This window comes from Boleophthalmus pectinirostris, unplaced genomic scaffold (assembly GCF_026225935.1).
Source record: "Boleophthalmus pectinirostris isolate CB_2022bp ecotype Guang Dong unplaced genomic scaffold, ASM2622593v1 HiC_scaffold_17, whole genome shotgun sequence".
Taxonomy (NCBI): domain Eukaryota; kingdom Metazoa; phylum Chordata; class Actinopteri; order Gobiiformes; family Gobiidae; genus Boleophthalmus; species Boleophthalmus pectinirostris.
This window is the reverse complement of record NW_026571115.1, coordinates 10,070,129-10,083,974: the sequence shown is the minus strand read 5'-3', so window position 1 is coordinate 10,083,974 and position 13,846 is coordinate 10,070,129. Positions and strand designations below refer to the sequence as shown.

The window sequence follows — 13,846 nt, the reverse complement described above, 5'->3', positions numbered from 1 at the left end:
TGCAAGTTAAATGAATAACTTGAAATGGTACAAAGGTAAGTACTGAACAGCCAGAGGTTAAAAAAAGACTCCAAACTCTGCCAAAACTATCTCAGGAGAAAAGAACAAGATGGTGAAGCTTGAAAACATGGAGTGTCCATCACAGTCTCCAGACTTAAATCCCATCGAGCTGGTTTGGGATGAACTGGACAGAAGAGTAAAAGCCAAGCAACCTACAAGTGCCACACATTTATGGAAACTTCTGCAACAGACTTGGAAAGACCTTTCTGAAGAATATTTGATTTCTATTGTAAAAAGAATGAGTGTGTTCAGCTGTTTTATCTGCCTAAAGTGGACACTTTCATGAATCAAAAGTTAAGAATACGTTTTGGTCAACAGTAAACAGTAAACTGTAAAAAACAAAGAAAAACGAAACGAAAAAGTGTGGTGTTCTAAAACTTCTGACCAGTGTGTTTGTGTTTTATCAGCACGGCACTTGTAGCTTTTCTGTTGTATCAGTTACTGGTGAAGTGATCACCATGGTACCGCTGCAGGGAGGGGCTTGAGACATGAAAACTCCCAGGACTTGAGGTAACTTTGCGCTAGTGTGGACCAGCCATTGAGTGCATTTATCCACTCTTACTTTTACACCACAATAAACCTCATATAAACTGTCATATAAACTGATACGGCTTTGGCATCTACTCCCACAGCCTCTGAGATCGAGTGGAATGAAATCGAGGGGTTGGGCATCACAGATATAGAGGAAACCTTGACTGACCAGCAAGTCCCTTCTACATTCCCTTCGAATCCAGAAGAGACTAGAACAGCACCATAAAGTGTGAATAACCTTTGTCCAAATGTTAGATGATCCAACTACAGCTGATAATTTGTATTGTGTGTCTCTCAAATGCAAAAGAAATCTCCTTTCCAAAATTCCTGTAACATTCAGAGCAAAATATATAACATTTTTTACCTGAAATAAGTAATATTGTGGTGCTTGAGCTGTTGATTCTGTAAAAGTCTGCACTGTTTCTCAGGCCTTTATGTAGACTTATCTCCTTTTTTACATGTAAACAGGACAGGATACGGCTCCAGATCCACTTGTCTTTGTAAAGTTTTGTGCAAATGTGTGGTTCTGGCTGGTCAGGCAAGGGGAAACCCACAGCAAACTCCACACAGAACAACCATGTCCAAGGACCTTCCTGCTGTGAGGCGGGAGCCAATCCTGCTCCACCATTTTGCCGTGTGACCTATATCATTTGTCTGAGCAGCGACAAGACTAAACTGTATTTCTTGGGAATGTCCTGGTATCACGTTGTCAGGGAAATCCCACATTTGGTCGAGGCGCGGCTGTCTTTTCCATAACGACCCACTGAAACCTATAGTTAAAATGTGTCTGTGGTGCGGATTTGGCGGGGCTTAAATGGTGTTAGCGCTAGAGCATCCGAGTGGAGCTGAGCCTTCATTACAAGGGCCCACATTCCTCACTGACAGCTGACTTCACCAGAACAGCCCCTGCCAGAACCGTATCATGTTTAACTATCACCAGTCTGGCACTAGTCCTGATGCGGATAGAGTTCCCCATTCATGGGCGGAGTACAATGCTTCACTATCTCACGATCTGCACCATTGATCCAAAGGCATTTAAAGATTTGGTAGAGTATGGTTGGCTTTTCTTCTGTCACTGTTTTATTGTACTATCCATCCATGGGTTTCAGAATGATGAGAAATAAAGATCAGACTGCAGTAGTTTTACAATGGTGAAAAGTCCTAAAAATGTTGCAGTAAACAGGAAGATTGGAAAGGGGAGAGACCACACTGCCTCAGTCCACTTGTATATACAGTTTTGGGAAAGAAATTCATCACTTTTGTCAGACCCATAGACTGTATAAAGAAGTGGACTTAAGGGAGTGTGACAGCGGCCATAGCATTCGGCTCCAGTCAAATGAAGCTCATCGAGGCTGGCAGTTATAGGGGTGAATTTGAAGCAGAGTTCCACTTTTAGAAATTTCAGCGCAAGTTTTACAGCAACCAGAGCCAATCCAGAGTGAGGCTATTGAAGGTAATGCCCCGTCTTGCCCGCACCGCTGGTTTGGCAGGGAGTGGGCGCTTAGCAACGCTGCCAGTCAGACCTGTTACTAACGTTGGCGAGAGCAATTTTGGGAAAAGAAGGCACCTGATTTGTCTGTTATTAATGTTCATATCTAAATTTAAAGCAAAATAAAAATACCAGAATCATGTCGATCAGGTTAATGTGAACATTTTAAGACAAAAATGATGAGCCTGGCAGCAGCAGTCACAGAGACAGAGGCAATCATTTTCCAATATAAAGTAAATTGGAACTACAGTCGATGAAGCCTAAAGCAACCCACGTTCACTTACTATGTGGAACACGACAGGTAGCAGGTTAGCAATGTCCATTTATAAGTACAGTCTTTAGTCAAACCCAGATATCAATCTGACCACACTAATCTCTGCATGTGTGCACTGACCAAACAAAAACATGTCATTCTAGATAATTATTACCGTATTTTTCGGACTATAAATTGCACTTTTTTCATGGTTTGGGTGGTCCTGTGACTTATACTCCGGTCTGACTTATATATTAAAATGTTCACACTGACAGCCATGAGAGGGCGCTCTAGGCTTGTGTGTCAGTATCTGCTGCTCCTATCGCTCCTGTACCACTGTCACTTCACTCTAGTGTGCATGTCTCCTGCAGAAAAAGCCGCTGTGCTGCTGCAAGTAGTGAAATATTCAGCCAAAAACGGTAACAGAGCAGCAGAAAGAAAGTTTGGAGTGAGCAAGAAACTTGTGAGGGACAGGTGGAAAGGATTTACAAAACATGGACTTCAGTGACACCGAAACCATCCTGTCGGGATTCAGAAATGCCAGAATAATTCTAACTGGAACTGATGCTGAGTCTGACCACAGAAGTGGCACTCCTTTTACCTCCAGAGGTTGCAGAGTTGCTCAGAAGTGACACAGAGGATGAAGAATTCAATGGATTTAGTGATTTGGAGTGAGATGGAGAGTTTGGTAAACTTATGTTATGTTGTTTATGCTATAGTTATCTGAAGAACTGTTCATATGTGACGTTAACAGCCTGTTGTTCTCTTTTCTGTTGTTATTACTAAAACTTGCTTTATAAGTTGCGGTGCAACTTTTATATGTTTTTTTTTTTTTTCTTCTTCATTACACATTTTTTGGCTGGTGCGACTTATACTCCAGAGTGACTTATAGTCCGAAAAATATGGTAATTCAAACGTATTCACTGGTATGCATTGAACTACAAAAGAACTACATAAAAAGCCAAACTGTTGAATACGCCGTGTTGTTTAGACTCTTTCAGACCTGTGTATTGCTTGGCTTTCTTCTCTCACAGACTGCCCCAAAGCTCTCCTCAGATCTCTCCTACACAGAGCCACTGCCAGGTCAGACGCCTCTGGTGCAGGGGCTGTTTACCACACAGTCCTCTATGCCAAGTGTAAGGCTGAATACAGACTGACACTCTAGCCTCCCTGGTGGACCTATGTATGCTCCTCCGGGGACTTCCACAGGTTTTGTTGCTTTATTTTGGGCTTTTCTACTGTTCGGTGCATCCTCTTGGGACACATGTGCTGCTCTCTGTGGGCAGGTATCAAAAGCGGTATCAATTTCCATTCAAAAATATCAACATTTAAAATGTCTCCAAAAATTATGTTTTTTAAATCGAATTTTAAAGGAACTAAGATTTAGATTTGAAATTGCATAAATTTGAGCTGACTGTGTCCCCAAAAATGAAGTAAACATGTCCAAATCCTATTCAGCTTTTACTGTAATTTTAATGATGATTTATTTTTAATTACAAAAACACTGGCCAAGTTAATTTTGTGTTTTAGTTCTCAAGATGAAAACTGATATAAATCCAGTTAAACCTAAAAGGTCTCTCTCTGATCTGAATCCTCACTCTCTAAACTCTAGCAATTGCCAATCATGAATCAGTGCTAGTGCAGCCTCTGCAGGTCAGTAAGTGAATTCTGAAGGTTCTGAGCTTTCTTATGAGGCACGGCCTGTCCATATACTGAGAATGAGAAAAAAACATATGTGTCCTCCATATGCACTTTAAAGCACTGGAAACTGAGCTTCAGTTGTAAAAGTACATTTTTGAAACTGTAAGAGTTCAGGGTACATGCTGTTCCTTTAAACTATTTTGAAAATCATTGTTTATATTTTAGTCTGTGCATATTAAATTTTAGATCAGTTGAAGCTCATGCCCTCTATCTGAAATTAGGACATCATCAAACCAACCTATTCATGCTTCAACCTCACTTTGTTTTGTAGCTTTATTTAGATCTTTTCTACACAGTTCGGAACATCCTCATGGGACGGGCTTAGCTCTCCCAGCGGGCAGAGTGAAAATGACACCCTCCCACCATCACCCCCTCCCCCTTCAACTCGAGGTGCACCATCAGAGAGCACCCCTTTCCCCTCCACCCCGGGGTGCCCCCTCGCACAGCCCCCCGCCCGCTCACGCCTGGTTGTTTTAGTGCTCAGAGAATGTCCTCATTGTGCGTCGGCGGTCGCCCTGAAACACTGCAGTAAAAGCACCTTTTGTCTGAGAGTCCGACCTCACCGTGTCAAAGAGGGGCAGGCGGGAGCTGTCCATGTGCCAGGGGAACGGGATAGTTTTGATGTGTTCTTTAATTTATTTAAACTACAAGGAGACAACCTCAGGGCACTTTCTGAGACAATTCCATTACTGATAAAGGTAGAGGTCATGTGTAAACAGTCAATATAACTTCTGGTCTACGTTATGATGTGGTTCCTCATCACAAAAATACCTGAAGTTGTGTTTTATTCACACATTTAACATGCAAACTCTGCATATTTAGCCTGTGTTCTTCTCTGAATCTGAAAACACTCAACCTTGTGATGTCGTTTGGTGATACTGGAAGTCCTCGAACTCCATCACTTCACTAGAATCATCCAGATAATGTCAGCTTTGGAATCTTAACAGAGCTAAAGATAAAAGGCAGCTGTTAACTTAAAAGAGTCAATTTTGTGTAATTTAACTCAGTCGCTATAAGCTTTGGAGATGAGTGCCATTCTGTGCCTTAAAGGTGCACTGTGTAACTTTTCTCTTAGGAGGATTTCCTTACCAACTATGCTTCAATCACTCTTTCAGGTAGCATGAAATACAGTATATTTAGATCACAAAATGTTATGCAAAAAGTTAAAAAAGTAACAGTAAATGGTTGTAAATCATTGTCAAAAAGCCCACCCAGCCCATTATAACTGAGACTAGAAATAAACCTGCACTTTCCCTGCGGCAAAGTTTTGGTATATTAATATTTTTACAGTTTGAATACTTTGTGCTTAAATATTTGCTTTTGTCCTCAGTGCTGAATTTTGTTTTGTTAAATTATGAAAATGTTAAGAATTTGAATGATACAAAATAAGATTTTAAGGAGTACTATGTAAGTTTTTGGTTGGATTTTATGACTTTTTTCTGTGGGTATGCCATTGCTCTGCTTGGAATGTTCCACAGTATGACATTAAACAGCTCTATATTACATTCATGTAATTACAAGTGGTTTAATAAACAGGTATTGCCTCTCCACAGATCTGACCTATAACGTAGTCTGGTTTGGTCTCCATGAAGATAGAAAGGTTTAATACCTAAAACATTCTAGACAAAGCAAAAACATCTCCACGAATTCATTTAACCTACACCAGAAAAGTTACGCAATACACCTTTAAATTTCCTATGTAATGAATTATCGTATCTGTTCAATTGACTCACCTCCTCCTCTTTTGCTCTTTTGTACATAGACCTTTATAAACACACCTCTTTTTTGCCGACATTTTACAGATTTCAGCGAGGGGAGGGGTCTGGCTTTGCAGAGCGTTACCGGGGGAAACTGAGGATATTTAGCTTCGGAGACAGGTGCATTCATCTTCCCCTCTCGGTGCTGGCGTAGGGGACGGCGCGTGCCTTATCTGAGCACGGACAACCTGGGGCTCTCTCTGTTGATTTATAACACATCTGTCTGCACTGGGCGTCTGCTACCACCGCTGTGCTATGGGGCCTAATCACCTCCTCACGGGGCCATTTGATTACTTATTTCTGCGCTTATCATAATTTGTGGGGGTTCTGGTTCGGGGAAGATTGTGTGTCATACCGCGACATACCGAAAAGAACTACGCGAGGCTCAATCAGGGATGCAGCTTTTCCATTTACAATTAAATGAAGGGAATTACGAGTTAGTAATAAGAAAAGAAATTGAGTTTTTCTCGGGATGATTTGAAACAAAGCGCACTTTTATTAAGCAAATATAATAATAATAACAATAATACAAGCAACTAAGAAGGCCACATGTACACTTTTGTTTACTTTAACTTAATTAGACTTAAATAAAATCCCTATAGTTTAAACTGAGCTAAAGGGCGGGTCAGGTTTCTGTAACTGTCACAGATTGCAGATGTTTTGACCTGGTTTATGGTTTATATCGCTGTAATTACTGGGCCTATCCACATGAAACAAAAAACTGGTACAAAGTTGAATGTTTTCTATATTTGCATAAAGTGAAAGTGAAACTATTTTTTTCACAGCAGCTACAGAAAGTGATATTGATTGATTAGTCAGTCATTATTTAACACCAAAGAAGTGTTTATTGTCAAAGGACTTAAAATACAAGACTGTATCATTTATTCATTTATTTTTAGGTATTTATTTGGGGCAAGTAAGCATTTTTCGTTCTATCGAGACCCTGCATGTGACGTCACGGCCTTGCCCTGATCCACTCCGCCAAGCCAGACCGCCAACAGATCGCCATTGTAAAGTTAGCACAATGGAGGTTAATCCTTAAATTTTCGAATTAAGACATATGACGGAAAAGTGTTGCGTACAGAGCAGTAATGAGCAGAGAGATAAAGACACAGGGGTCCAGTTGTATCAGATCCCAGTTGAAGCTGACAGACGAGACAAGTGGAGATGCCATGCTGCCGTTTTATGAGATCAAAGTGATAAATTCAGATGAGGATGGCCCGCGGTTTTAACGGGGAATCACCTTTCGCAATTGGAGGAACATCGGGAACATCGGGAACATCGGGCTGACCCTGTCCGAGTCCGTATGGGATGGCGTCTGGACAGTATTAGTGCAATCAAAACAACAGAACAACAACAACAAAAAATGTGCCCAAAAAGGAGTGGGAAGAAGAAAACTTATTTAATCCCAACCACTCTTCATAATGAGCTTCACTTTGCATTCTTCAGACATTTTACATGAGACCATAGGACAAATTATCGTAACTTTGACTCTAGCTCAAGTTCAGATTTTGGTATCTCTTCCCATTTAGTCATGTGGAGAATACGTTTGTTTCTTGCATCATAAATTCAGATACAATTTCTTCTAATTTAATATGGTCTTTTATTTGGAAATACTATCAGAATTGTCAATAATTTGCCCATTTGAGGATTGCAGATGGAAACTGGATTTAGCTAAATCTGGTGTAAAACATTTCTTCTTTTACGAGATTAATGTGTTTAAACATGATCTCTTTCAAGTAAACGAATAAACTACAAACTAAACTAACACTTCAGGTTTTGATTACATCTCATTACTGCTCAATCAAATGTATGTCCAGTTAATTGCAGTACCAAATATTTACACAGCTTTCTGCCATACATTCCTGTACATTAAGTGATACTTGTTCAAAGTGATAATCTTGATTTCATTTCATTTCGGTTGTTTATTGAAAAACTTGCAATTGAACCTGACTCTTTAGCCTAAAGGAGGGTCTGCTCCTGCTTGTTTCCATGGAAATGTTGTTACTTTGATTATAGTCTTCGTCTGTATGACATAAAACCTGTCTATCTCCATGGAGAATGTTCTGAAGTATGGTTTTAATTTTCTCTTCCCATGGAATCATCCAGGTGACATGCTGCCTCCAGAAAGTCACATACTGTACCTTTAAGTAATGGCGCTCTCTCTGCAGTACTAGTTTTGGCTACACCTTCCCCTCCCCTCCTCCGCTTTGTTCTGCGTATAAAACAACTAATGTGAAAGATTTATTATTTTAAAACAGTCTTTTCTACTTGGCATTCTTTACCCTCCCCAGAGCTGCTCAGGTGATGCACTGACCCTGAACAGTAGGTGGGCAGGAAAATAAACTTTTTCATAAACCATGATAGAAATCCATTATAAAGGCACAGTATAGGACCCACTATATTACCTTAGTGCCACCTTGTCAAATGTGTGTGTGGTCTCTATATTCTCTCCTATCCGTTTGGGTGAGAAGGAAACCTCTAGCTTATGTTTCATTTACACATCAGAAAAAAAATTAGACTTTTTTTCCCTCTTGTCTGTGAAGGCAGCAGCTCAAATGTAGCTGGATCAAAGAAACAGGACAGCTATGCTTTTGAACAATGACAATGAAGAAATAAAGGATCAAACCTACAAGCTCTTAATCCAGGGATCTGAGGGGAATAAGATCCACCAGGCTGCTCTGACACCGTCACACAAACCACAACATTATTAGGACTAAACTAAGATTAAAATTGGGACTAAACCTAGACTAGAACAGGACTAGAAATTGATTAAACCACATCTACAACGAGCCTGATTCATCGGCCATCTGACCTCATGGTGTTAAAATTTGTTTGCTCGATGGTAGGCAGGTACTTTTTTAATTTAACCAATCGCTGCTATTTGGTCGTGACGTATGTAATGTGCCACAAATGGGGCTAACTGGTATATTAAGCTTTTCCCAAATCCTGTAGGAAGAAGGGCAATAATGTCTTTCCCCTTGACAAAATTCACCAAACATTCTCTTTGTTCCGGCTTTAAATCCTCGATTTCGGGAATCGTTGCCAACACAGAATGTATAGATCTTCACTGATTAGCTGGTGCCGGACTCGCACTTCCGGGGTTTTTGCGAACCGTCTAGTGTATTCCGAATCCTGACCTAGTCGCTGGAGAGAATTGAAATTGAGCGGAGGCACTAGGTGGCGCCAGCCTGGCTAGAAATAATTCACACCTTAATCTAATTTTAAAAAGAAAAAGTGTCCTATCTACAATTATATTAGCCTCTCCAACATAACACAATAAATAAAGATATTTGGATATTGTTACATCTGTAGTTAATACACATTTTAACAATAACTAAAAGTACAAATAGCAATGTATTAGTCGTATTTAGTGTATTTCCAGAAGCTCAACATCACTTTACAATTCACACTTGCCCTGGGACAGCTATAGCAATCTGCACTATTGGTCCCTCCAACCACTACAGGCAGGGTGGGTGAAGTGACTTGCCAAAGGACACCAGAACAGATTGCACTAGACTAGAGCCACTGCCACCCCACTCTGGCACCTTGTATGCCCAGCAGTAACCCATCCAAGTACAAACTGGGCCCAACCACACTTAGCTTCAGAGACGAACTCGGGCGTTGACAAGGAGGTATAGCCCCAACCAAACTATTTCAAATATGTAATGTTAAGTTACAAATATGGAAGTCTATGGTCAGTAACATTTACACAGTAGCCCTCATAGTCCATGTTTAAAACTAAAATGTTCTTTCGGTCTCTGTGTCTGGTCTGGGAGGTGGCCATCTTGACTTGGCGCTGGTCTGTGTGGCCTGAGCAGTGAAATGCTCCCATAACAATGACAACAAACTGGAGAATGTTTGAATGAAACATATGTACCAGAATACCCCGGTTTATAGGACTGGTACCATGCCTCATAAAGGATCACAAAAACACAGACTGCCAGGCCAACTGTAGTTAAATATGGACACAGGGAATCTACAGGGCAGATTTTACATAGAAAACTGTGTCAAAGCAGTAGCAGAACAATGAATCAAAACCTGTCCTTGGTAATGTCAAATATGTCATGTTTCTCTGTCTAGAATGTTCCACAGTATGGCATTAAAATTATCTAGCTTGCATTTATTCAGTTACAGGTGTTTTTATTGCTCAAAATATCTCGAGGAAAACATAAATTCTTACTGTGAATGGTCTCACCTCTCCACAGATCTGACCTGTAAAGGGCAAATTATAGTTCTACATTGAATAGGCACACCCTGTTGCTGTCGTCTTTCGCCGTTGTTTTTGATTTATGGGTCTGCGTCAAGGTCTATGCACCGCGAAGTAATTCACCGCCAAAACACTAGGAGGGTAGGATTTAAAACTGGCGTTTGTTTCTGCAAAATGAAGCCGCAAAGCAGAGTACAAGAAATGTGTGTAGAGAGGATGCAGAAAGGACCAGTCACAGCCCTTATTGTATGCGGCGCTTTCCTTTCTGTTTGCATCATTTCGACACGTAGCTTGAAAATTTCGGAGGTGCACGTCAGTCGACGCAGAGGGGGCTCACGGTGACGCAAACTCTCTGCATCGTGGCGCAGGCGATTTGATGCATGACCATTAGGGGTGTAACGATATCCAAGTCTCACGATACGATATCGTTACGGTATGAACCTCACGGTGCAATATTTATTGCAATATCATAGCAAAGCTCACAATATGGTGGGGAAGCTCACGATAAGGAATGTAACAATATCCAAATCTCTCGGTTCGATATTTTCATGATATACATCTCACGGTATGATATTTATTGCGATATTTTGTGGAAGCTAACAAAACTATTAATATGTTACTTGTTCTTTTTAGAATGCCTTGACAAGACTTAATCCAAAGAAAGAAGACTTAAAAGTTCTTAGAACTGTTATTTCTTCATGTAGTCTACACTCAAATGGAGCAAAGGATCATGGTCTATGTAGTTCCCTCAGTTTTTTTAGCTATTGCTGCACCATAACTATTCATTTAAGTGAAGAGGCTTGCAATTTGATATATTGTGATGGTCCACGATATTATTGCGAAAACTTTGATGATACGATATTATGACATTTCGGTTATTGTTACATCTCTAATGACCATAAATTGGGCTTAACTTAGTGGGGTCACCTGCTTGTCTTCTTGGAGATACAGAAGTAGGGATGTGTCTGATATCTGTGCCGATACTGAAACATTTGCTGGATATCAGCTTTCAAATCCTGGTTGGTAATGTAATGTAATAAGACTATTTAATGATGGTAGTTGGCCTCATAATGTTTGAACTTTTATATATTAAGATGTTCTGTTTGGATCAGTTTTGTCTTATTTAGTTTAAAGGAAATAAATGCAGTTTTCAGTCTCTGCTCTGGTATTGGTTGATATCGAGTATCTTTATCTGCTTAAAGGTATCGTACCAAAATCTGTATCAGAACTGAAAAAGCTGGCTCGCAACTCTACACAGATGTTCAGTAATGCCATACAGTGTAACATTCCAAGCAAAGCAAAAACATTCCAGTAAAATAAAATGTGTAAAATGACATAAAATGATCTGTATAACACATGTCGGAAAGCTTGTACACATTAACAATTACAAATATCTGTCAATATGAGTTGGCATTTCAGTTCAAATCATAATTGGAATACATTTTTAGTAGACAGAATACCCATCTCCTCTTCATCTGTTTATGAGCAAATATTTTCTGTTTTGTTTTCCTTCCTCTGTGTTACAAACATATTTTCACTGCCACAGAGACAGTCTGTTCAGCAGTGGGCACCCGCAGTACCGCACCCATGGGACCCCTCAAAGCTTCAGATCGGGAGCCAGGTTCTTAGTCAGGAGAAGCTCACTGAAGTTTGGATTATACTCTTACAGGCATTGTCCCAAACTCCACTCAAAAAACCCCAGGAACCAAACCAACCAGGAACATCTTGCTGTGAGATGACGCTGGTGCAGAAATAGGAAGCTACAGTCATATTTCTGAGATGATTTTGAGGTTTAAAATAGCATTCAGAAACAGAACATTTCGATCGATATGTTTTTGTTTGTTTTTGTTTGTTTTTTTCATTTCTGATACTGATGCCGTTAGTTGAGAGTCCAGAGAAACAGATGGACGATATTTTTAGGTCTATATAGGGACCATTTTGATAATGTTCCCCAAATTCTGTTATTAAAATGTATTATAAACTCACCCACAGCCTTTTTTTTTTTTTTTTTAACACAAGCCTGTTAGAGTTGAGTTGTCATGTTTTGTTGTTATCTCTTCAAACTAAAGTGTTAAAATAAAACTTGTGTACTCTTTATACAGCAGGTCTGCTAAAACAAAATGGGGTCTCCTCTCCACAGATCTGAACCTGTAATTTGGCCTGATAGCGCCACCTGCTTGCTCCATAGATACGTACAAGCAATAACATCTCCACGGATACAAGCAGATGACTGACCCTCCACCGGAAAAGTTACTCAGTGCACCTTTAAATGTCCATCACCTGCTTGTCTCCATGGAGATACTATTGCTTCTCCTGGAATGTTCCTTAGTCTGACATTAAATACTATCTAGAATTTATTAATTTACGGGTAGGGGTGTGCAAAAATATCTACATATCTACATATCGTATCGTTTAATGTGATGATACATTATCGATATCATGGGCAAGAGTATTTTTTGGAATATTTTACCTAATTATTTTGTTTTGTTGCTTGTTCAGAGGAAGGAAGCTCGTTTATGCAACTCATTTGAAATTTTCACAGTTTTGATTATTAAAAGGGGTGTGTTTCTTATTCACTTTGCACAAGAAGTGGTTTAATAAAGACTTATCATAGCCACAATTTAGACTTTATTTTTTAATGAACCGTATCAGACTGTTTGGAAATATATCATACTGAATCCTATCGAATCATATCAAATCGAAAGTGCACTGTATCGAGCTAAGTATCGTATTGTGGCCTATGTATTGAGGTATGTATTGTATTGGCAACCTTTTAATTATACCCAGCCCTAATTATAGGTGTTTCTATTTCTCAAAACTACAATCATTCCTTCTGTGAATAGGGTTGCCTCTCCACAGATCTGACCTGTAATGTAGTCTATAGTTGTCTCCCTTGAAGTAGATGGGTTTAATCTCTACCGTGGAACATTCTAGCCAAAGCAATAACATCTCCATGAAGACAAGCAAATGGCAGACCCTACACCAAAAAAATTACATAGTGCACCTTTAAAGAACAACTCTGAAGATTTCTGTTTGAAAAGAATCCACACTATAAAACACAAAAAAGTGAACTCACCGTGTTGAAGTTGGGGAAAAGACTGAGCGGAGAGGACCCATTGAGCCTGAAGGGCAGGAGATGCTTGAGGTCGATCTGAGGCTGCAGTGGGCGCCCGGGGACAGGCAGAGAGGCCAGGAGGGGGCCCCCTGGTGCTGACGAACCTGCACAACACATGGACACACAAACACAACATTAGGAAAACATATGGCACAGACCACAGAGCGAAATGTTGGGAGCCGGTCAGGTGTAGCGCTCGGTACAGGGCGACTTTGATGGATTCGCCACCGGAGGCAGCGTTGCACCTTCTACAGGATAGCAGAAGTACAACACAGATGTAATGTGTTTGTGGCCCCTCGGCTGATGGGGCGGCGTATGGGACAGAAAAGGGAGGCTAGTTTTTTTGTGGTTGTTGATTCTAAATAGAGAGTATAGCAGCACATATATTTCAATTTTAGACTATAAACACTACTCCAACTTCTAGGCCCAGAAGAAAAATGTATACTTTACATTTACATCATTATTACATTTATATTTTCTCACACCAAATTGGTATATTGTACAACATTTATATTCAAAAGAGACATACGTAAAAACATTTATGAGATTTTACTTACACAATATGGCAATAAACTTATCTTACAGGCCAGATCTGTGGACAGGCAAGCCTACTCAAGTTCAAATGCATGCTTTTCAAGGTGTTTCTGAGCAATAAAACACTGATAATTAAATCAGTGCAAGATAAATTACTTTAATGCCATACAGTGGAACATTGTGGGTAAATTGAGAC

At 40.0% G+C, this 13,846-nt stretch overlaps 1 protein-coding gene across 1 annotated transcript in view; it reads right to left on the bottom strand.

The window, feature by feature from the left end:
• The window catches only part of znf385c (zinc finger protein 385C), a 440,772-nt gene that overhangs the window by 39,167 nt on the left and 387,759 nt on the right, over nt 1-13,846 (bottom strand). The window contains exon 3 of the mRNA XM_055152953.1: nt 13,078-13,220. Coding sequence (XP_055008928.1) covers nt 13,078-13,220 — 143 coding nt within the window. The remainder of the gene's footprint in view (nt 1-13,077; nt 13,221-13,846) is intronic.